Here is a 20,352-nt window from a genome sequence, read left to right as displayed (position 1 = left end):
TTTGTTTTTTTTCCTTACCATGCGATAATCTTGCCCCAGTTTTATTACCCCTGAGTTTTTTTTTTTTCTCTTCTTTCTTCTGCTGCTTAGTCTTAATTATTATTATTATTATTATTATTATTGTTGGGGTGTGTTGGTTTTGCTCTTTCAATATACAAAGAAGCTCCTGTTTCCGTATTTGTGTATATGGGCACGCTGAATTTCGTCTGCTTTTTTTTTGTTGTTGTTGTTTGGTTTTTAATTGGATGCTTTTCATGCCACAATTACTCGGTGAGCGTTGCATGTGGTTTGCGTGGGTGTTTTGGATGGAAATATTTAGAGGATTAAATAGTTAGGAATGATTTGTTGCTGCTGTTGTTGACCTTTTCTTTTCGTTTCTTTTTTCTTTTTTGACTTCCACTTTTTTTTTTTTTAACCTTCCTTCTCGTTTTGTGTAGTCGTGCTTTTGGTTTTCCTTCTTTCCCTCTTTCTCCTCATCTCTCTCTCTCTCTATATAAATATATATATTTGTGCATGTGTGTGTGTGTGCGTGTTCGTCATTGGTAAAACTTCACAGTCTGCTTTCGGCCTAAAACCCGCATTTCTTTTATTATTCCGTTGCGCGTCATGTGTGGGTGTGTGACACCTGTGGTTTTTCCTCCTGGGAGCGTTCCCTATGATGTCCGACAACATTTTGCTTGCGAGGGCAGGCGGCAAGTTGAATAGGTTCAATTCATGCCAGCCATGTGTACATCTCACGGAAACAACCCCTCTTTTTTTTTTCTTCCGACGGTGTCACTTTCAGATTGCACGTGTGTATGGAGTGTTGCGTCTGTTTGTTTGGCATGCTGCTTCTTATTGATTTTATTTTATTTTATTTTTTGCTTTTTTTGCCTTTTCCCCCGTGATCTAAGCTACGCAAGGTGGGTGGCGATGATCGCTGGAGAGGAGTGGAGACGCACGGTGGGAATGCGCTTCTCTGAATTCCATATTTTTGACGGCAACACGCCTGACAGTTTGGACCGGGCTGCAGTGCAGAACTTAAACTCGCCGCTCGAGGGCTTAGCGCCATCGGCTTGTTCCGCTTCTTCCACGTCCAATGTGTGGGCTCTGGAGAACTCTGGGTTTCTCGAAGAGAATCCTGAACCGTCCGCTGCTCCGTCTTCACGGAGTCTCAGTTTTCGTGTCTTGTCCCAAGCAACAGTCATCTCAGCCGGCCATAGTGCGGTGTCTTCGGCCAGCTGCGCGGCCGCATTGGCTTCATCAGTTGCCCCTGTGGATGATACAATGAAACCCTACGTGGACGGCACGGCGAGAAAAGACGGGAGTGATGCTCCTTTGCTGCCTGAGCGAGACGGGAGACAGATGGAACCAAATGTCTCTGCTAGGCGCAACCGCAAAGTCTCTGAAAGCCCGACTGCATCTGATGTTTACATGAAACGGCTGACGACGTCATCAGGGGGGATGTCGATAAAAGAAGGCAAATATGACTCTTGTGTAGAGATTCCGATAACACGACCGCCAATAGTAATTCCGAAACGACAACCACCTACGCGAGGAAGTGTCAAGTCCACGGTAGCACCTGACGGTCGACGGTCTTGGGTGCTTTTTGCTCCACGACGTCGAAATGATCAAAGTTTGGATTCCGTTTGCCAAGAGTCTGTCCCCGAATGGGACGAGAAGGTGGTGGCTCCTCCACCCGGCCATCTTCCCCGACGCGTTCTAGACAGTGTTGCAACTGGAAGGTTAAGCGCGCGAGTTGTGGGGAAGACGAATGAAGAATTCCTCAACCGCGATAATTTGTTGGCTGTGGCTGGCGATCATGACTCGAATAGAATCCCTGAAGCAAAGCGCCGGCGCAGCTTGGAGGAGAAGGAGCGGAGGGAGACTCAAGCCGACAAGCGGAATTACAAAAATGACGATAATGATGATAACGACGGTGCATGGTCCATATTGCGTCGATGGCTTCTGCGAAGAGACCGAGGGGTTGACGGTAAGTTGCCCTACACGGAAAGTGAGGCTGCTGCTGCACTGCAGGAGGGACAAGGGAAGCTGAAAACAGCAGCGGAGACTCTTCTCTCTTTGCTGCAGCCTGTGTGCATGGACAGTGAAGGTGGACCACAATGGTTTCCACTTCCGCGTGAGTGGATTTTTCCCTCAGAATTGACGGCACCTTCCCTTGATTTGAGGACCACGGAATCATCAAGGTACATGGCAGAATCCTTTATGTACATGAGGAACCAGTTGAAAAGTATCACGGATTGTGGGGAGGACACTATGATTTTCCGAGAGCCCTCCGAAGTATCGCATTCCACTTTGTTGAGGTGTGATGGGCCACGCGGTAATTTTATTACCAAGTCTTTGCATGAAGAGGTGAGAGACGACGTAAACGAGGAGGACTACGTGAAGGCGTTTTTTAACCTTGACCCCCTCCCGATCCACGAGGCGGATGATGTTATCGCATATACATCACTCCTGCACAAGAATGGAATTCTTGCTGCAGCTCCCGGTGCATATTTACCGCACAAACTCCCGGGTGGGGCGGCGATGGAAGAGGAGGAAGAAGGAGAATACGACGGCAACGAGAAGGAAGAAGCAACAGAAGTGGGGGGTGCAACAGGAAAGATGAGAGGAAGTGTCCAAAGTACAAGAATACAATCGAGGCAACAAGAGCGTGGAACGGCGGGGAGGTATGGTTTGTGGTGCACCATGGAGCCACTTGTGAAGGCGTTAAGTGGAGGTGGAACAGCCACCCGGCAGGTGTCGCGCCTATCAGCGAACGTGCGGGGTAGTGGCAAGGGACGCCGTGATGTTCAGCTGCCTCGGTGGTGTATTCAGGTATGCGGGGGCGCATTGCCAGGGCGGCATGATGTTTTTTCTCCGTTCTTGGAAAACTCTGCTGGTTCCACTAGTCTTGACGGTACCGATGCGCCTACAGTGGTGCCTGCGCATTTTGAGGCCCTTTTCTTCCCACAGCCACCCGATGACCCGTTGAACATGTTTGGCCCTCACATCACGGAATCCACCGCGATCTCGGCGTCATCACCCATTTGTTCGATTCCACTCACCCCCCAGCTTCTTCGCACAACTGAGGTGTCACAATACAGGCAAGTAATTATGCGGCAGGAAAAGCGCGTGCTTTTGCGGCATGAAAAGGAAGATGGATTTGTATTTGGACGTGGTGACGATAGGGATGAACTTTTTCTTTTACTCACAAACGTTGCGGTGGACATCAGCCTAAGGTATGCCTTGGATCTCAGCGTGTACTTAATGCCCTGCCGGCGGATTTTTAACGATTCTAGTGATTCTAAAACTTCTTCTCTGGCTGTGTTGGTGGAGGTGCCATTGTTTCACAGCCATAATGCGATGGCTGCGACGCGGTGTGTGCACGGCGCCAAACTGACTTTTACCACCAAAAGTGCATTTGTAAAAGCGTATCGGGCACTTTTATGGGCAAGCGAAGTTAATATTATCGAGATGCATCCCACCCCTGGCATACCAAGTTATTTAACTGCTAACAACGGGGAATCAGTGTATGTGACGATTCGTTGTTTTGCTTCCTTCTCGCGAAAAGCAGAGAAGTTTGTTTATAATAGTTATCGTGAACAGTGTGTGCGGCGCGTTGCATCCGTATTTGTGAGGGAGCGTGGTGTCTTTGGAAAGAGCCCCTATCGATTAGAAGACTTTGTGCTGGAAGCAACATCTTCTAGAGGCAAACTAAAGCCACTTTCTTCAGCAGCAACACCATCGCTCACGCCAGTTACACTTAATTCCGCCGTAGCCTTTGATGAGTACGGTGTCGTGTACCGCGCTTTACACACTCCCAGCGCGCAGTTATTTGATGTGCGTGTGCTTCCGCGCAACAGGACAAAACTTCTCTGGGCGGATGCTGCAGCCGCTGGGGAGTACTGGGGCAGTGAGGGTGATTTGGTCTCAAGAAGTATGATGGAGGCGGCACTCGTGGCGGAATACCTTTCGCGCATGCCCTACCAGAACCCTATTGCCGCGGTGCTATGTGATGCCTATAATTGTTACATTGTTTGCGTCCCTATTTTCTCGGTGCTTTCGGAAATAAAACACAACGCTGCCTTTCCTTCCCCTCTAACACCTCAACACCGTCAGCGTTTTGGTGTCATATCGCTTCGGTCTTTTATTGATAAAGTATTACGTTCGCCACACGCGTCTTTTGCCACCCGTTGGAGTTTGACCCGTATTGTTGCGGCGCAGTTACTTTTGGTACTTGTCTCACTGCATGGGAAAGGCGTTGTTTTGGGGCCCCGCACTCCTGAAGGGCTTTTCGTGCGTTGGAACCCTGCAGCCGTAAGTAGCATTTCTTTGAGCGACAATGACGACAAAGGTGTTGGTTTAACTACAAGAGATTTTCATCTTGTGGTTCCTACACTTGGTGTTTCCTCGGATGCTTGGGTGTATGAGCGCCAGCAGTCTGGTGTTTTGGAGTATATTCCCCCACGGTACCTTTTCCATCTTGCCCATGGCACAGTGCTTGGGGAATCCGGGGCTTCGGAGTGGACGATTGGAGATGACTACTGGTTATATCTTTGTTTATTATTTGATCTTTTTTCTGTAACAGGCGAATCCCTTGTGGCGGTCGCGCCTTTGCCGTCAATGATGGGAGACCGCGAGCAACGGCCCTTCACTTCAACGCTGCCGGGGGGTAAAAAAAATACCTGGCAATTATGGAAGCGCATTTTTAAGGCGACAAATCATTCTTTGTCTGAAAACGTGGCACACCATCGACAGACCGCAGTTGCGCAGGCATTGCAACGCTTTGTACACTCACGAGTAGAGGCGTCCATTCTCCCCAATGTGGAAGCATGGGTGATGATGGAGGAGCGTCGCAGGCGGTCAGAGGGTTCGTCCCTTTCAGAAACCACAGGGACAGGAAGGGACGCCACACACAGTACATTGAGGGCTGTCTCGCTTGCAGATGCCTATGCAGTTGCTTTGCGCTCACACTCCCCTTCCCATTTAATCTCAAAAGGAGGAGGAGATGGGGCGGATGGTTTAGCCACTGTGGATCCCGCGGCTGCTGCCGCTCATTTTGCACAGGAAATTCAATCCTCACAGGCCTTCATGCTGACAATTCAACACTTTTTCAAAATTCTTGTGGACACGAGTTTGCAATCGGCAGCGTCTTGTGTTGACAAAACTGCACGGCACCAGACGTGGGCCCTCTTGTCTCACCCTTTTTTTATTGGCATTGACTTTGCGATGCTTTTTGATGGAAAACTGAGTGTGCCACACGCGGAATTTCTTTGCAATAAGCTAAGAAGCAAGGCATTGGTGAGTGGGGCGACGAACACGGTTTCCATGAAGTCGCATACGGACAGAAGAGGACTTCCTTCTCAGAGCAAAGCAGAATTACAGCAGTTGTTATCTCCATTGGGTGCTTCAGTCGCAAATCGATTTTTTGTGTCCCCTTCCTTGCTTGCAATGGAAGAGGATGAAGAAGGAGGTGGAAGTGCCTCTAATAATGATGACACATTTGCCCCGTCGTCATCACGCAGTCCACTCAGCAGCATGCATTATGGCACCTACAAAGCCGGCGAAATTGAGGAAATGAAGAAGGTGCAAGAAGAGGTGCGACGGGCGTTGAATCATTTTTCTTCAGCGGATACGGTGCCCCCTTCGTTTCTTGCGGAGGAGCGCAAACAGTCAAAGCGTTATGGTTACTCTCATGATTTATTGACAGTGGACTCGGTGACTGGTGCACAGAGAAAATCTCCTGGGGGGAAAAAAGGGGAAACGAGTTCTTGCATATCTGATTGGAGGCGGCTGCAGGAAAGGGCGAAGACAGCAGCAAATAACTCTGATATCTACTGCGACGAGAACACGTCGGATCTTCTCCTTCCCACTGTGTCCGATCCTACGGAGAGTCGTATGGACCACGCTTCCCTCATGCTCCCCAAATTCTCAACTCTGCACGCGATTTCGTCCGCCGATCCGCTGCGTCGCATCGACAGGGATAAGAGGCAAGGATTGCAACATGAGCGGATTTCCCGTGTGGTCAACGGATATGACGAGAGCGATGAACAACGAATTGGTTTGCGTGGCTCAGAGAAGCTTCTTCGAGTGGCGCGCTCGCGGAGGAATTCTTTGCAAGGTGTGAGACGGCCACAGTCAGGCTTCCCAAGTGGAGAAACTTGCTTTTTTGCTCGTGGTGACGAAGTTGCCGTGGCCACGGAGCAGATGCATCGTGGAGACTTGGGAGACTCCGCCGGGGTGGAGGCGATGGTGGCACTTTCTGGCAGCAAAGAAGAATATTGGCGTAATATGCAGAACCTGTGCGGCGTTGGTGAGACCCCAACGGTTTCTGGAACGTGTGGCACTAAACGACCGGCGAGTGTAAGCGGCCTTCTCCGCGAGAAGAAAATGACGACGGCCATGGGCGGAGATTTTTTGTTCCGCGTGCACGGCGGTTCACTCACGACGGTGTTTCCTCTCACTGCAGTGTCGGAGCCGGCAACAAATAAAAGTGGGATGGGCAATGAGTTTACGTTGGTGCCCTCCGGCGACGAGGACGAAGACGAGGACGACGAATACAATGATAAGGCCTATGCTAGGAAGGAGGAAAAGGACGAAGGGCGAAGGATGACAGTGTCATCCGCGTCTTGGGTGAGGAATTCCCATTCAGTTTTAACAAAGTTCGAGACTCTTTGTCGGCGAGAGAGCGGTGGGGTTAGCTACAGTAGCAGCACATTTAGAAGCTCTACGAGGGTGGCCTCCGCGCATTCACTCGAAACGTCTGAAATCCAGAAGCATGAACGGCAACAAGAACTTCAGCGACCAGACGATGCCGTCTGGGAGCTTGTGCGCGAGAACGACGAAGAGGAAAACGAAAAAGAAACATATGTATTTTCCTGGCCAACGTTATAGGTCTTTTTTTTTTTTTTTTTCTGTTTTCTGTTATTATTTTATGCTCCTTGTAAACCTTACATTGAGGTACTGTCGTATTGTATAATATTGATCTAGCCTCTCCTTCTTGCTATGGTTTTGGTGAAAGTGAATGCAGCATTGGGGCGCACTGCTCCCAACCCTTATTTCCCGTATTGGGGGGCACACACAATATATATATATATATTATACGTACACACGTACCGTCAGCAAGTAGAGTTGTTATTGGGACTTTTTTCTGGGCTGCTCGTTTTTTTTTCTTTTGTTTTTTTTTTTTTTGTTTTCTGCTCACCTTGCATTTTTTAATTTCTTTTATTTTCCGTGACACACAAAAACACGGAAGGGAAAAAGAGAAAAGTTTTGGGCGGTGTGTCCAGAGAAGGAAGAGGCGTGTGCTCTTGCACGCAGGCATTTAACATATTTGGTTTTACACACCCAAGAGAAGAATCACACTTTTTCTCTTCAACCAAACTTAAAAGAGGTACCTGAGGCGGCAGCTCAAAGGAAAAAAGAGGGGACGCGGCACGTGTCTTTTGTCTCTCTCTGTTTGTGTGTGTGTGTGGACTTGACTGGGCTGCCAATTTTGGGTTTCTCTTAGTTGTGGTATACGTTTGTGGCATTTTCAGTCCGGCAACAGACGGATAGAAGTAAAATAACATAGAGGGTGCGGCACCGCAAACCTACTGCGCACAGTATCATCGCTTTTGTTTTTATTCCTTCTTTTTGTCACAACGGCGTCTTTCTTGCTGCGTTGTGCGGCTTTTTTTTTCTGCGGAAATGGAAGTTGACCTCTCCTTCAGATCGATCTCCGAGCTGCGATTTGACCGAGCAGGGGCGTCGGAGGAGGAGGTGCTTGTCGCAGGTCATGTGCGGTTGCTGAATGTCTGCAACAACCGCATTGAGCGTATCGTTGGCCTTGGTGCCCTTTTTAACCGCCTCGCCCAACTAGATCTTGCGCACAACAGCCTTGGCAGCCGTTCAGGCCCGGATGCATGCGTCTGGCTAGACGCTCTGCCGTCTTCACTCTGTGTGTTGAACCTCGCCCACAACGAACTGTGTACTTTTATGACCAACGAGGCGGTGGAGAGTGGCGGTACGAATAGAAGTGAAGGCTGTGGAAGCGCGTTTTTAGCGGCAGGAACCGCATCAGATGGAATGAAAATGTCTTTGGGACGCCTGCGTCGTGCGTGTCCAATCACCGTGGCTTTTTTCTTTAACCGAAGGCGATTTCCCCACCTAAGAAAACTGGATCTTTCGTACAACGCGCTGAGCTTGACGCTGGATGAGAGCGAAATAGTGGAAGGGATGTGGCAAGAAGTCGTGGAGCGTCCAGTTGCTTTACATGCGTTCAACCAAGAGGAAAAAGCAGTGTGGTTACAATGCACAACTTCTGCAGTGACCGTTTTGCAGTTGGATGGCAATACGCATTTATCCGCGCTCAATGGTGTTCTCTGCGGAATGGAGTCATTAACCGATCTTTGTGCAGCAAGCTGTGGAGTGTCAGATTTGACGGCGGTTTCTGCGGCGGCCACGTTTTGCCCAAAGCTACATTCTCTTGATATGCATGGCAACCCTGTTGTGGAAGCGTTCATGCGTGCCCCACAGACAACCATTGCCACTTTTTTGGAGTTGTTGTTGCTACCTTTGATCCTTTCTGATTCTGGGGTGGATGATCAAGGGTGCGATGGCAATGAAGAGGAATTTGAGAAGCGCTCTGCTCTTCAGTGTCTTGTCCGCGAAGTCGCCCAGCAGCATAATGAAAAAATAGAAGCTCTTCTTTTACGTCAAGAACGTTCTGGTTGTAGTACACTAGCCGAAGTGCTATACGCAGCACTTCTACAACAAGTCATTCCACAGGTTGCGGAGCTCGATGGGGGCGTGGATGTGAATGCGGCGCGTGAGGGGCTCATGAAAGCAGCACGAGAGGTTTTCGAAGACGTCATAAAAAATATTGATAGATCAATCACAAAGAGGGGAGACGCCAAGGCTTCACGGCGTAGCATGAATTCACAGATTAATTCCTCACCAATTGGGGATCAAAAGGGACACCGAGAAAAACAATCAAAACCAATAGTCTCAGACGGGAGCGTAAATACGTCCCAAAATTCCTCGCAAGCTCATATGCGCGGTTCTAGCTCTGTTGGATGGAGGGGTAGGGAAGTGTTCTCCGCCTCTGAGGATTCGACCGACACCCTTCGCAGGCGTGAAAGATCACGCAGTGCACAGAGCATGATGAAGAGAGGTGCCACCGTGGCTGCGCAACTTCGACCAGAAGTGCGGGTAACTGGTTCTGCCAGTAAAAATACGCCCATTATCCCCTCCAGGAGGATTGCTTCTATTGGCGCTTTTGCACGCGATGCAACAGATGCGGAAAATAGGGCCAGCGCGTACCTCAGCAAAGACTATGAGTCGGCCACAGCAACGACTTCCATGAATGCAAGCAATGGTAGCAACTCTGGCGCCAACTGCAATCATAGCTCTATCCTTCAGCACAGCAGTCCATTTTTGCATCGAGAGGGGAACGGGGACACACCAACTGTATTTCGCTCTTCTACCGTGAAAGCCGTTGGGACGCAAAATGGCGGTGGCAGTTTTTGTGAGGAAAGTGGAGGAGGAAGCCGATTTCAAAGTGCAATTGCCGCTCTAACGCCAATACTGATGCAACGACTGAGAAGAGAAGGTTTACCGGACCATAGTGCCATTGCAAGTGACCCAAGTCGATTTTCATTGGATGATCGTGACACCTCCACATTTTCGACTGGGACTTCGAATAGCAACACATTGACGGCGAAGGAAAAGCTATTGCAACAAGCGCGATTCCTTGAGGAGGCTCTCCTCGCTTCCCAGTCTCGACAGCGGGGCATGCAGGAAGCTGTGTCACTGCTGAAAGAGCAACTCAAGCAAGATCGTCGCCTTATTGTTGATCAACGAAAGGAGGCCGCACGGTTACGAAGAGAATTAGATCTTCTTGTTGAGTCGAACAAGCGCACAGCGGGTAGGGTAAAGAAACGGCAAAAGGAGATTGCATACGGAGCAGCCGCTCTCAGGCGGCGAGAAGAGGCGGCCCAAAGAAAAGCCGCAATGGACTACATTGAGCGGGAGGAGAAATCGCTCAAGCAGGCCGAACGACGTCTACGGGAGAAGTTAGCGCTCAGTGGGGTGTGTTCTCCTACACATCTGACGGACTCTTCCGGAATTGTTCAGGCGACGACAGCAACTAGTGGGATTGAGAAAAGACCACCACGGAAGACGCATGCAGATTTTCTTCGTGAGAATGCCGCAAAGGAGCGAATGGCCGCAATGCGTCGGGCGGATCCGCTCTCATATAGCCCACGTAAATTTCGTCCTAGTGATTACGGTCTAAATGGGGGGGACGAAAGCAGCAATCCGTGGACAAACAGCACCAGTGTGAACACGCAGGCGGAGAGGCGTCAACCTCTGCAGGAGACGGAGAGGTATAGCAGAAGTGTTGACGCTGGTCGTGAAGAGAAGTCGAATTATGGAAATACACCGTGGCGTGATGGTGAGAGTAACTCATCGTCATCATCAATGCAGAGCACCAAATCTACAAGGAGGGTAGGACAGGAGGAAAAGGGGCTGCAGTCTATGTACGACAAGGGCTTCAGCCCATACGGCGCTGTCGAAAAGAGTGACGGAGAGCATGATAATAAAGGTAATAAATATCGTCATAAAAGCCTCCAATGGTTGTCGCTCCAACAACTTTTTGAAGAGGCAGCAGCTATACAACGTAGACAACGTAGCCTGAATCAGCGCATGAATGGTGTCGTCAATGATATGGGGAATGATGCCGATACACGGAATGGTGAGCTGGAGGAGCGTGAAATGACATTTAAAGAAGAGGTGCACCATGATGGCGATGGTGACAAGATTACTTTTGAAGAGCACACATTGTCAAGATGCATGGGAGCAATTCAGGGGGAAAGTATTGCATCGACGCCGTACGCTACTACCAATGGGCCCTCATGGAGTGGTGTAAATAGCAAGACCCAGAAAAATGGACTGAATACAGACAACAATGATGATGATGATGACTCGGTGGATGTGGTTGTTCCGCTGGCGGAAGGTCAATTGAATGGTGACTTTTTTGTCAAAACCATGACCCCTCATTCCCCTTCTTCCTTTTCTCCAGTGACAAAAAAGAAATTTACCGCAGACACGAATTGGAATACGACAGAGCCACAAGAACATTACAATGGTGAGGACAACTCTTTTTTGCCGTTTCCTGGTGCTGCAGGGGAGCACTTTTCCATGGATGCTTGCCGCATATATGCAGAGATACTGCGCCAACGTCAAGAACAAGAAAAAAAACAGGAATCATCTCATCACCAGCAGCACGAGAAGGAGATGAAGACGGGAGGGGTAAATTTGGAGGAGAAAAAGCAAGTGAAGCGGGAAGAATTGTCCTCTGCTTCAAATGGGCCAAAGGAACCATCGAGCACTAAAAATGGGAGTGCTGCGTATAAAGAAGGGGCTTTTGAGGAAAGCAGTGTATGTGGCTTGCATATGGAAAAGGAGGATAATCCTGGTAGTGCGACACGGCGTGCACTTTTCACTTGACGTGCTGCTTTGGTTAGAAACAGCAAGAGATGGATGATTTAGCATCGGGGGATAGAATGCTCCCTGTTGTGTTTGTCATTGCCCTTGTTTTTATATTTCTTGAAAAGTATTTTTCTTTTTTTCTTCACTTTGTTTTTTTATTTTATTTTTTTGTCAATTTTGGTATTGGTGTTACTGAGGTTGCAGACGCGTGTTGTTACTTCCGCAACAAAATGGATGCCCGTGGCATTGCCGTTTTTTTTTTTTTTCTCTTCTGTCGCAGCTCACTTTTTGTTGACGTACACGTCGCCATATCACACATGGTGTGTATGCATGTTCCTTGATGCTTTACTGCTATTTCTTTGCCTCTGACCATCCCTTAGTCTTCTTCACGTTGCTGCCTAGCCGTGCCCATTGAAAAAGAGGGGCATTAGACGTCAGCAACCTCTTTTTTTTTTTTTTTTTTTTTTTTTGGGAGGGCACAGAGGAATAATAGACAAGAGCAAGAAAAGGAAGAAAAAAAAAGCCAGTCCCATATATACACCAATTATTGTGAGTGACATTCTTCTGTTCTTTGTTTTTGGAACGTTTGAATAAAAAATAGAGAAACATAGTGTGCGGGCGCGTGAAACGCGAAAGTCGCTGCAGGCAGATTGTAGAAAAGTAAAGGAAAAAAAAAAAAATAAACTATTTTTCTAAACTGTCGTCGTTTTTTCCAAGAGGAAGTGAGGGGGTTGGCGGACGTACACGGAGAGGCAGACGGACGCACGGGAAACAAACAGGCAGAGGGGGTTGTGGATTCACAACAAGTGCAACCATCAATTTTTAGTTGTTGTTTGCTTCACTTTTGCCATTTTTTGTCTCAAAGCTGCCACAGTAAATGGCAGGGGACGAGGCGCCATCCACGCCCTCTAGCACACCTCAGAAGCAGCGGGTTGCCTCGGTGCGTCACACGTGCACCTACCAAGGCCTTCAGGGCACTCTCATGGCTGATGCTTTTGGGTGTTATTTTACCGGCGATCTGTTGAGGGCAGAATTTGCATGGGAAAATGTGAAATCGATTTCTGTGACCACAAAATATATTAAAGACACACCAACTTCGGTACTTGCAATCAAGATGACGCGGGGGAAAAGTCTTTCGTCACGGTTCAATAGCAGTGGTAAACATTATTTCTACCATTTGATGGATATTGTGGAGGCATCTAAGGAGTTGCAAGCACTTAAAGACGCTGCATCCGCGGCAAACAAGACGTCTGGACCAGAGTGCCCCGTCACGAGCGCTGGTGCGAATGAAAGTTCGAACAGTATAAATGGTGGTGACGGTGGGAGGGCCATGCCACCTGCTACCAGCACCGACGGTATTCTGCCTAACTCCAATCAGATTAACCAAACTCCACCCGTTGGTGGAAACACGATCCCAAGGCCAAACAATCCCTTAAATGATGGAGCGAAATCGTCCGGAATGCCCTGTACAAGTTCTCCTGCAGCTTCTCCTCACGACGACGATTTGGTAAGTTCTTCCTCAACAGGGCGTGCAAGGAAAGCTGCCAACAACCGTGATGATTGCGAAGAAGAGAATAATGGGCGAAGCAGTGCTTCAGTTGGCGTGAATATGCCCTTTATAATTGGCGTTCCACGCCATTCAGAACAGAAGGAAGGTTCCTTTATCACACCTCAAGCGCAGCGATTCGGTGGAGCTCTCCTGGTTAATCGAAGACGCCGTGGAAGACAACGTGGGGCGGATACCACGTTTTGGTCCCGATGCTTTGACCTGATTTTTAGTAATTTTTCTGAGAGTCCTCTGCGTGTTGCTGTAACATTGGGAGTGGTGTTGCTGGGGATTATCGGGTTTTTGTTTGTGTTTCGTTTGCTTTTAGGACTGGTGGTTGGTGACCGCTGGTATGAGCCACTTCCCGAGGAAACGGTGGCTCGCGTGACTCGCGGACTGGAGCAGCTCAGACAGTGGCGCACTGAGATTCATGGGTTGTCCATGGGAAAAGGCGCTCACCGTGGCGGGACGTCTGCGACGGTAATGCTGATGACGATGCGATCCCCTCCACCTGTCCGTGTGACGCTGAAGGATATGATAACAGTCGTCAAGGAACTTCTTGCGCGTTATGTGACCGTGCAACAAGAAATGATTGCAATACGACTACAACGCATGCGGCGCGAACTCGTTGATGCCGAGACAATCTTTGACGGAAGCAGCCGTTTGGTTGATGGCTTTTCTCTTGATTCTCTCTTGAGAGACAAAGAAGATGAGGAGAATATGCATATTAAGAGTGATGGAGATGCTATTTGGGATAAAAATGCTGCCTTTTCCCAAAAGGAGGGATATCCTCAATCAACGAGTAGGTTTTCGACAGCACGCATCAAGGCAGATCTGAATCGACTGGTGCATTATTTGCGCGAGGCTATCACGATGGTGAAATGGATATTCTCAAGAAGAATTAGTAGCGATAACCATAACAACCGTATCAGATCCTCTTTTTTGCGATGGCGGGTGCTCAAAAAGAGTAGTGGCGACAGCAGTATTTACGGAGAAACAGGAGAGAAACAAAAACTTAAACGATATACGGAGGTGCTTGCGAATGGACAACTTGTCACGCAAGATGTCACTCCTGAGGATTGGTACGAGCGTCGCAACTGCCTTAGACTCACGCGGGAACTTCTGCATCTCTCAAATCTGATTGAGGGAATCTTAATGGAGTATCAGGATGTCGTTATGGGGCCGCTGTATGAGGCGTATCTTCATCAGATGTCTTCTAAATTTTCGGGGATGAATAAGATGTCCACTTCCGTCGGAGCTGCGGTTACTGAAGTTACCGTGGGTGACGAGCACGGGGAAAATGGACTATTGTCGGGTCAAAACGGTCATATACTACGCTCTGTCCTACTCCGTCGACAAACTCTTGCACTCCTTCAGTTTGACCCTTTGATTCAACCTGATAGAAACAGACAAAAAGAAGCAATTCGGCGGCCGCAGAAACCTCGGTTTTTTTCAAATTCGGAGAACGACAGTAGTGAAAAGGTTGATCAGGCATCTTCTATGATGACGCCTACCAGAGAACATGTTGAGGCCATACTTAGAGAATTTGTGACGAGTACCAGCGATCCCTTCAACGGGTATGATTCTATATCTGCTGAGAATTTTGGTTTAATGATGCGAAATATTCTGGCGGAGGTGAAGTATTGGTATGAGCATGAAGAGGAATGGCAGACAATTGTTTTATGGCGGCTGAATTTATCGAGCCAGAACCAGAGTGCTACGCAAAAGTCTTTTAACACAACGAATGAAGAGAAGTTCAAAGAGCAGGGGCATAATGATAGTTTTCGCAAGGCCATTGACTTTTTGCCTTTATTTCGTGGTCTTTGGTGCTTTCTGGAGCAACCGGTGCGGTTGACACCGGAGTATGAAGGGGTAAAAGAAGGCAATGCCTCTTTGGCCTCCGATTCGGTTCCTTCCCAACCTCCGCCAAATAGGGATGAGGTTCCGGAAGCTGTCAATAACCAACGTGATGAATTGGAAGGGAAGGAGGAAACTACCGAGGAAACTGTTGCTGGCGATGACGGGGATAATGTGGTGCATGGTGAATTAAGTACAGTCGAAAAAAGCGTCACACTTGCAAAAAGCATGGACGTTCAACTCAGTTCACATGAGTTTCTGGATACGGATGTGGTGGAAAAGCCTTCGGGTGGAGGGGAAACATCGATGAAAGAAGAAATGGGAACTGCGGAAGAAGAAGTGGAGGAAGAGACGTATGCGGGAACTCGTGCCGTCGAGCTCATTTCACAGGAGGCTCAAATTCGATGGCTGAATGCCTTTGATCTTTTTATTCGTTCTCACGAAGACGTTCTTGAGCAGCGGAGTGAGGACGACAAGGAATGGGATTGGGAGAAGTCCCATGAACAGGAAATGGACGAAGACAACGACGAGAGCAACGCGGCGTATTTTCGTCAACGTTTCACTAGACTGATTGGATGGGTCAAACGCCACTATGGAAAATATCTATCAAATGACGCAATAACTTCTTTTGGGACATCAGGCACGCTCTCGGAATTCATGAGGGAATGCTCGGCGCCTCAGAGGTGGTGGTTATGGTGGACATTCTTGTGGCCGCCTTCGTGGTTTTTTGAAGGCACATCGGTGCGGCCGATGAGCTGCTGGATCTCACGGCTAGCAGCTTTGGATCCCGCGGCTCGTCAACTTTACAAAGACATGTTGCGGGTACCTTTGGGCGAAGTAGAGGATTTGCCATTGATGCTGCTGTATACTCTTTCCACACCTTCGGAGCTGCTGAAGGTTCAGTATAAAATTCATACATTTTCGTGTTTTCTGAGTTGGTTTCTTCTTTTTGGTATTGCGGCGACGATAGCGATGGCCTTTTTTTCTTGTTGATATGTAAGGAATTGAATTTGGATGGTGCCATTGGAGCTCGAAATGACGAAAAAGAAAAAAAAAAAAAAACGAAATTGAACTGAAAGCAATCGACAACGTTGTTGTTATGGATATGAAATGGAAGTTTTTTTTGTTCATTTTTTTACGGACACAATACTGCCTGCAGGTCATGTGTTTTTCTATCATTTCTCGATTATGATTATTGCGATGATATTATGTGTGCGTGTGTGTTTCCAATTTTGAGGTTTATATTTTTTGTGGTGACTTTGTTCTTTGGATGTTTTTGTTTTTGTTGTTTTTTCTGATTTGCATGCTTTTGATTGGGTTGCGAAGAGAAAAGAAAAAAAAAAAAAAAAAAGGATAAGTGCACCGAGTGTGGTTTGTGTAACCGCCCATTATCATCGTCGCTACACATAGCATATATATATATAATATATACGTGCATAAATACAATTACGTACTTTTTTAAATTTAATTAACTTTTATAGCAACTTTAACAGAAATTTTTTTATTGGAGGAGAAATTGTATTATGTCCAGCTTGACAGGTGTTGCTGTGGCCACCAATACGCTGCCGGTTGAAAACTGGGGTGCCCTTAGGTGGACCACGCGTCAGCAGCAGCGCAAAAAGTCGAATGCGAACGGTGACAGTGGCGTGGTACTGGCGAATCCAAAGAAGGATGGGAAGCCCGATGGTACGAATGGCGCCAATTCGGACGGCGATGAGGAGGCCCTACTGCAGCTAGTCTCTTTGCCCAAGCCACAGCATCACAGCAGTGGAACACCTGCGAGTGTGGTGGAGAAGCCCATTGTTAGTATCCCCGTTTCCCTCATTGCAAGTGCTTCTGCAACGACAAAGAACGATCTTTCACTCACCTTGCGTCCACAGTCCTCTGTGACAACGACACAGAGTGGAGGAGGTGTGGCAGTGGAATTGACTTCCATTCGTTTTGCGATTCCCAACGTGTGCGTCGATCACGAACAGACGGAAGAGGCAGGACGCGAGATACTCGCTGAAACGCAGGAAGCGATTAAAAAGTACCAGTCCCGTCTCCTTGGTGAGGTTGGTTCTGCTGCCAATGAGGGGACGGATAATCAGTTGCTTATGATGATGGCTGGTAGAAATCGTGAGGATGAGCGTATCGTTGCGGTGATGGATGATATCACCTTTTCGTATCCGTCTGGGCGCTACAAACTTATTCTGTCGAACTACTCCTTGGTGCTGGAGGAGAAGAAGCGTGGGGCGGCAGGGAGTGGTGGAGTTGCACCTTTTGCACCGCTTAGCGATATTCTGCAGTTGTATCTCTGTGACATTCCAGACAGCGGTTCTGGGGAACAGGAAAACGAGGAACTCGCGCAATACGTCGTTATAATCCTGCGCAATCCATTGAAGGTGCGTACCACGACGTACAGGCACATTGTTATTTCTTGTCCCGCTGGATTTGCCCTTGACGAGGCACACCCGTGGCGGTGCCAGTTGGAAACACAGGAAGAGATTGACAGTTTCCTTGCGACGCTGCCCCACAACCAAAGCAATTCTTCAGCCGCACCCACGGCAACGGTAAAAAGTGAGGAGGGAAGCAAGAAAATCAAGAATACCTTCGCACCAATGATGTCGGGACGTGTAAGTGAAATTCTCATTCGGGTTTTGAAGGCTTTAACGGGTGTGACTGCGCTTGGTGGATTCAACAAGGAGTACCAAACGAGCAGGGGATACTCCGTGCTCCGCTGCTTACACCAGGGCGCTCATGGACTTCTCTTTGTTCTGCACTCTGCCCTTCTTTTTCTTCATCGTCCCGTCACACGCGCGCTGTTTAGCCAAGTCTCACACGTGGAGGTGGATGAGTCAGAAGGTGGCAGTGCGACGTTTCAAATGGTGGTTTACGGCCAATTTGGCAAGCATACCGGCACCACAACGGAGAATAAACTTGTCTTCTCGGCTCTGGACAAGCGTGAAAAGGCGGCTTTGTTGGCGTATCTTGAGAAGAAAGTCACGGTGCGGCGAATCGGTTTGTCTATGGAAGACGAAGAAGACGAAGCGGAGGACGATGATGACGAAGAAGAGGAAGAAAGCGACGACAATGATGACGATGATGACGAGGAGGATGAAAGCGATCGCGAAAAGAGGTCTCATAAACGTTCACGCCACAAGAAGGAAAAGCATAAGAAGCAACATCACCACAATAAGCATAAAAAACACAAGAAGGAAAGAGAATGAGGGACTTTTTTGTTTCTTTCTTTACATATATATTTGTTTTTCATTTCCCTCCTTCTCCTCCTTTTCTGTTGTTTTGCCCCCACGCAACTGTGTTGCTGGTGTGTGTATGATGAGGCTTTTTGGCGTTACGGAGGCTGAAGAAGGAAACAAAGTAATGGGGAAACAAACAAACAAACAAACAACAGAGGATACAGACCGATATAAGACATATATAAATACATAGATAGAGAAAGTGTGTGTGTTTGTGTGTGAGAGGCACCTTTCAGTCACATCACACTAAGACCGTGGTATTAACGCATTTTGGTAAGATCATCAGCTCGACATGTGTGTGTGTGTGTGTTCTTTTTTTTTGACGTTTTGTGCACTCACGTACATGTTGGTGTACCGCAGTTTTCTTTTTCTTAATGTTACTACTTTCGTTCAGTTATTTGCACGAAGTTATTTCCTCTCCTCTGTGGGAGGTCCACTGTGGCTCAGCGCAGTGTTCTCCTTCGCCATTGTTTTATTTATTTATTTATTTATTTTTTTGTGATTCGAACACGACGTGTTTCCACAAGTGCCGAGTATGCGCCCGGGAAAGCGCTTTACCTCACCGAATGGTCCAATGCCTTTTTATTCGCAGTCGTCAATTGCGGTGGAGCGTGGTCGGCAGCGAATGGCGGGTGGAGTCGCCGCGTCTTCATCGTACGCTCAACAACGGCGCCTGACCAAAAGCCGCGCGGCATCAAGTAACGCCCGGCGTGCTGGGACTGTAGGTGCAATGAGTGAGAAAGGCGTCGAGCAGCGGAGAGCAGCTTCGACCGATGGGAGGCAGCGTGGGAATTATAATACTATCGCCAACAGTAACCCAGCGACTGGCATCTCGTCTGAAGCACGGCGTGTCAGCTTTGTGAGGGGGATGGAATTGTCACCCGACGGCAGTTCCTACGTGACGCCTTCGACAAGAAATCATAAGAGTCACCACGGTAGCGGTGACAACGGCCATCAGGTGCGACAGCTACTTTCGGAGTTGGTGGAAATAAGTCACACATTGGCCGAATACTTGCAGGGTGAACCTTCTGCCTTTGTGCTCCAGCAGCAGGCATCACCTATCAACAGCGACGCTGGCTTTCCGACTCGCCCCCACTCTCAGAAGCAGGCGACTTTAAAAGCACAAGAAATAGAGCGCATCGTTAAACGTGTCGAGAGTCATTTTTCGGAAAAGATTGCCTCGATGGAGAAGAAGGACAAGGAGCAAATAGCAATTATTTTTGAACTGAGAAAAGAGCTTCAACGATTACAACAGAAAGATCGGCCTTTTTCCCCTCCTTTATCGTCTAGCAGGGAAGGGGATTTTAGAAAGTCATCCCGTTCCGGTCAATATCCCACGGGCGCTTCTAACGGCAATTATACCGTCACCACCACCACCAATACGAATAATAATACTGCCGCTGCTAACAAGAATGCCAATGGTAACGGTCCTAGTGAACACGCTGCAGAGGTGGAAACCCTCCGGCGCATGTTACAGGAGGAAAAGCGTCAGCGTCTGTTTGTGGAAGAGCAGACACAGTCCCTCTCGGAGCAACATGGACGCGTTGTCATGACACTTGAGCGGCGATTACAGAAGCAGGAAGACCAACTGTGTGAGTTAATTGCCTCGCTGGAACACCAGTCGCAATTAACATCATCGTCGCCAAGTGCCCAGTCTCCACCTTCCTCACGCCCTTTACCTTCGACCGCATTATCCTCGCCGCGTCGGCTTTTGAGGCAACAGTTGACGCAACACGAACAGAACAAGCGAGTTCTCGAAGCGTATCGTCGAAATCTCCGTGGTACACAAGGGTTAACTACAACTACTAGAGATAATCTCTCAGCTGATAAAAGCCAAACGAATTCTAATCATGGCAATGATGATGCTCTTGATGAAAATGACATTTTAGTAGAACTTGGTCTTGCCGACCCCAAGCCTGTACTGCGCACTGAGTTTGGTACACGCAATGTCGCACAGGCACCAATACACTCTTCACTTTTGAAACATTCTTCTCCCCTAACGCAACCTCGACAACAGCAACAAGCGATAAACCAACAACCATCGCCAGCACCACGGCAACAACAGCAACGCCCATATGATGTTGAAAAGGTGGCGAATGCGATCGATGCCAGTGTGGTCAACGGGGTTGTGGAGGTGGACGACATTGCTGCGTTCTTGGACAACATCACCCAGGAATTAGAGAGCATTGACGCAATGGAGAATGGGCGTGAAGGAGGAATATAGGCGTTTGTCTGACATGGCTCGTAGAGAAATTG

General features: G+C 48.3%; 5 protein-coding genes across 5 annotated transcripts, besides 33 other annotated features; all 5 read left to right on the top strand.

The window, feature by feature from the left end:
* Positions 1–12: part of a sequence feature (A-rich) that runs on past the window's edge.
* Positions 1–439: part of a sequence feature (areas merged during assembly that could not be assigned to a particular haplotype. This can correspond to areas where the two haplotypes were merged or to regions with more than two copies in the genome that were merged during assembly.) that runs on past the window's edge.
* Positions 96–125: a microsatellite.
* Positions 363–491: a sequence feature (A-rich).
* Positions 440–2,037: a sequence feature (areas merged during assembly that could not be assigned to a particular haplotype. This can correspond to areas where the two haplotypes were merged or to regions with more than two copies in the genome that were merged during assembly.).
* Tc00.1047053511283.260 (hypothetical protein, conserved) lies at positions 715–6,876 on the top strand (the record flags this gene model as incomplete). The annotated part of the gene is made up of 1 exon (XM_815859.1): positions 715–6,876. One exon carries the CDS (start codon positions 715–717, stop codon positions 6,874–6,876), a length of 6,162 nt encoding a protein of 2,053 aa, XP_820952.1.
* Positions 841–860: a microsatellite.
* Positions 2,038–2,451: a sequence feature (areas merged during assembly that could not be assigned to a particular haplotype. This can correspond to areas where the two haplotypes were merged or to regions with more than two copies in the genome that were merged during assembly.).
* Positions 2,452–4,105: a sequence feature (areas merged during assembly that could not be assigned to a particular haplotype. This can correspond to areas where the two haplotypes were merged or to regions with more than two copies in the genome that were merged during assembly.).
* Positions 4,106–4,430: a sequence feature (areas merged during assembly that could not be assigned to a particular haplotype. This can correspond to areas where the two haplotypes were merged or to regions with more than two copies in the genome that were merged during assembly.).
* Positions 4,431–6,715: a sequence feature (areas merged during assembly that could not be assigned to a particular haplotype. This can correspond to areas where the two haplotypes were merged or to regions with more than two copies in the genome that were merged during assembly.).
* Positions 6,716–6,930: a sequence feature (areas merged during assembly that could not be assigned to a particular haplotype. This can correspond to areas where the two haplotypes were merged or to regions with more than two copies in the genome that were merged during assembly.).
* Positions 6,878–6,916: a sequence feature (A-rich).
* Positions 6,931–7,982: a sequence feature (areas merged during assembly that could not be assigned to a particular haplotype. This can correspond to areas where the two haplotypes were merged or to regions with more than two copies in the genome that were merged during assembly.).
* Positions 7,065–7,085: a sequence feature (AT_rich).
* Positions 7,145–7,178: a microsatellite.
* Tc00.1047053511283.240 (hypothetical protein, conserved) lies at positions 7,672–11,472 on the top strand (the record flags this gene model as incomplete). The annotated part of the gene is made up of 1 exon (XM_815858.1): positions 7,672–11,472. The coding sequence occupies one exon, from the start codon at positions 7,672–7,674 to the stop codon at positions 11,470–11,472; it is 3,801 nt and encodes a 1,266-aa protein (XP_820951.1).
* Positions 7,983–8,297: a sequence feature (areas merged during assembly that could not be assigned to a particular haplotype. This can correspond to areas where the two haplotypes were merged or to regions with more than two copies in the genome that were merged during assembly.).
* Positions 8,298–9,187: a sequence feature (areas merged during assembly that could not be assigned to a particular haplotype. This can correspond to areas where the two haplotypes were merged or to regions with more than two copies in the genome that were merged during assembly.).
* Positions 9,188–9,349: a sequence feature (areas merged during assembly that could not be assigned to a particular haplotype. This can correspond to areas where the two haplotypes were merged or to regions with more than two copies in the genome that were merged during assembly.).
* Positions 9,350–11,190: a sequence feature (areas merged during assembly that could not be assigned to a particular haplotype. This can correspond to areas where the two haplotypes were merged or to regions with more than two copies in the genome that were merged during assembly.).
* Positions 11,191–11,270: a sequence feature (areas merged during assembly that could not be assigned to a particular haplotype. This can correspond to areas where the two haplotypes were merged or to regions with more than two copies in the genome that were merged during assembly.).
* Positions 11,271–14,531: a sequence feature (areas merged during assembly that could not be assigned to a particular haplotype. This can correspond to areas where the two haplotypes were merged or to regions with more than two copies in the genome that were merged during assembly.).
* Positions 11,582–11,624: a sequence feature (A-rich).
* Positions 11,900–11,924: a microsatellite.
* On the top strand, positions 12,332–15,850 carry Tc00.1047053511283.230 (hypothetical protein, conserved; the record flags this gene model as incomplete). Its single annotated transcript, XM_815857.1, has 1 exon — positions 12,332–15,850. The coding sequence occupies one exon, from the start codon at positions 12,332–12,334 to the stop codon at positions 15,848–15,850; it is 3,519 nt and encodes a 1,172-aa protein (XP_820950.1).
* Positions 14,532–14,589: a sequence feature (areas merged during assembly that could not be assigned to a particular haplotype. This can correspond to areas where the two haplotypes were merged or to regions with more than two copies in the genome that were merged during assembly.).
* Positions 14,590–15,991: a sequence feature (areas merged during assembly that could not be assigned to a particular haplotype. This can correspond to areas where the two haplotypes were merged or to regions with more than two copies in the genome that were merged during assembly.).
* Positions 15,992–16,374: a sequence feature (areas merged during assembly that could not be assigned to a particular haplotype. This can correspond to areas where the two haplotypes were merged or to regions with more than two copies in the genome that were merged during assembly.).
* Positions 16,181–16,208: a microsatellite.
* Positions 16,375–19,102: a sequence feature (areas merged during assembly that could not be assigned to a particular haplotype. This can correspond to areas where the two haplotypes were merged or to regions with more than two copies in the genome that were merged during assembly.).
* Tc00.1047053511283.220 (hypothetical protein, conserved) lies at positions 16,381–18,066 on the top strand (the record flags this gene model as incomplete). The annotated part of the gene is made up of 1 exon (XM_815856.1): positions 16,381–18,066. The coding sequence occupies one exon, from the start codon at positions 16,381–16,383 to the stop codon at positions 18,064–18,066; it is 1,686 nt and encodes a 561-aa protein (XP_820949.1).
* Positions 17,869–17,957: a microsatellite.
* Positions 18,227–18,248: a microsatellite.
* Positions 18,568–18,594: a microsatellite.
* Positions 18,632–20,320, top strand: Tc00.1047053511283.210 (hypothetical protein, conserved; the record flags this gene model as incomplete). Its single annotated transcript, XM_815855.1, has 1 exon — positions 18,632–20,320. The coding sequence occupies one exon, from the start codon at positions 18,632–18,634 to the stop codon at positions 20,318–20,320; it is 1,689 nt and encodes a 562-aa protein (XP_820948.1).
* Positions 19,103–19,506: a sequence feature (areas merged during assembly that could not be assigned to a particular haplotype. This can correspond to areas where the two haplotypes were merged or to regions with more than two copies in the genome that were merged during assembly.).
* Positions 19,507–20,352: part of a sequence feature (areas merged during assembly that could not be assigned to a particular haplotype. This can correspond to areas where the two haplotypes were merged or to regions with more than two copies in the genome that were merged during assembly.) that runs on past the window's edge.

Source organism: Trypanosoma cruzi, genomic scaffold (assembly GCF_000209065.1).
Source record: "Trypanosoma cruzi strain CL Brener 1047053517087 genomic scaffold, whole genome shotgun sequence".
NCBI lineage: Eukaryota > Euglenozoa > Kinetoplastea > Trypanosomatida > Trypanosomatidae > Trypanosoma > Trypanosoma cruzi.
This window is presented reverse-complemented; position numbering and strand designations above follow the sequence as displayed.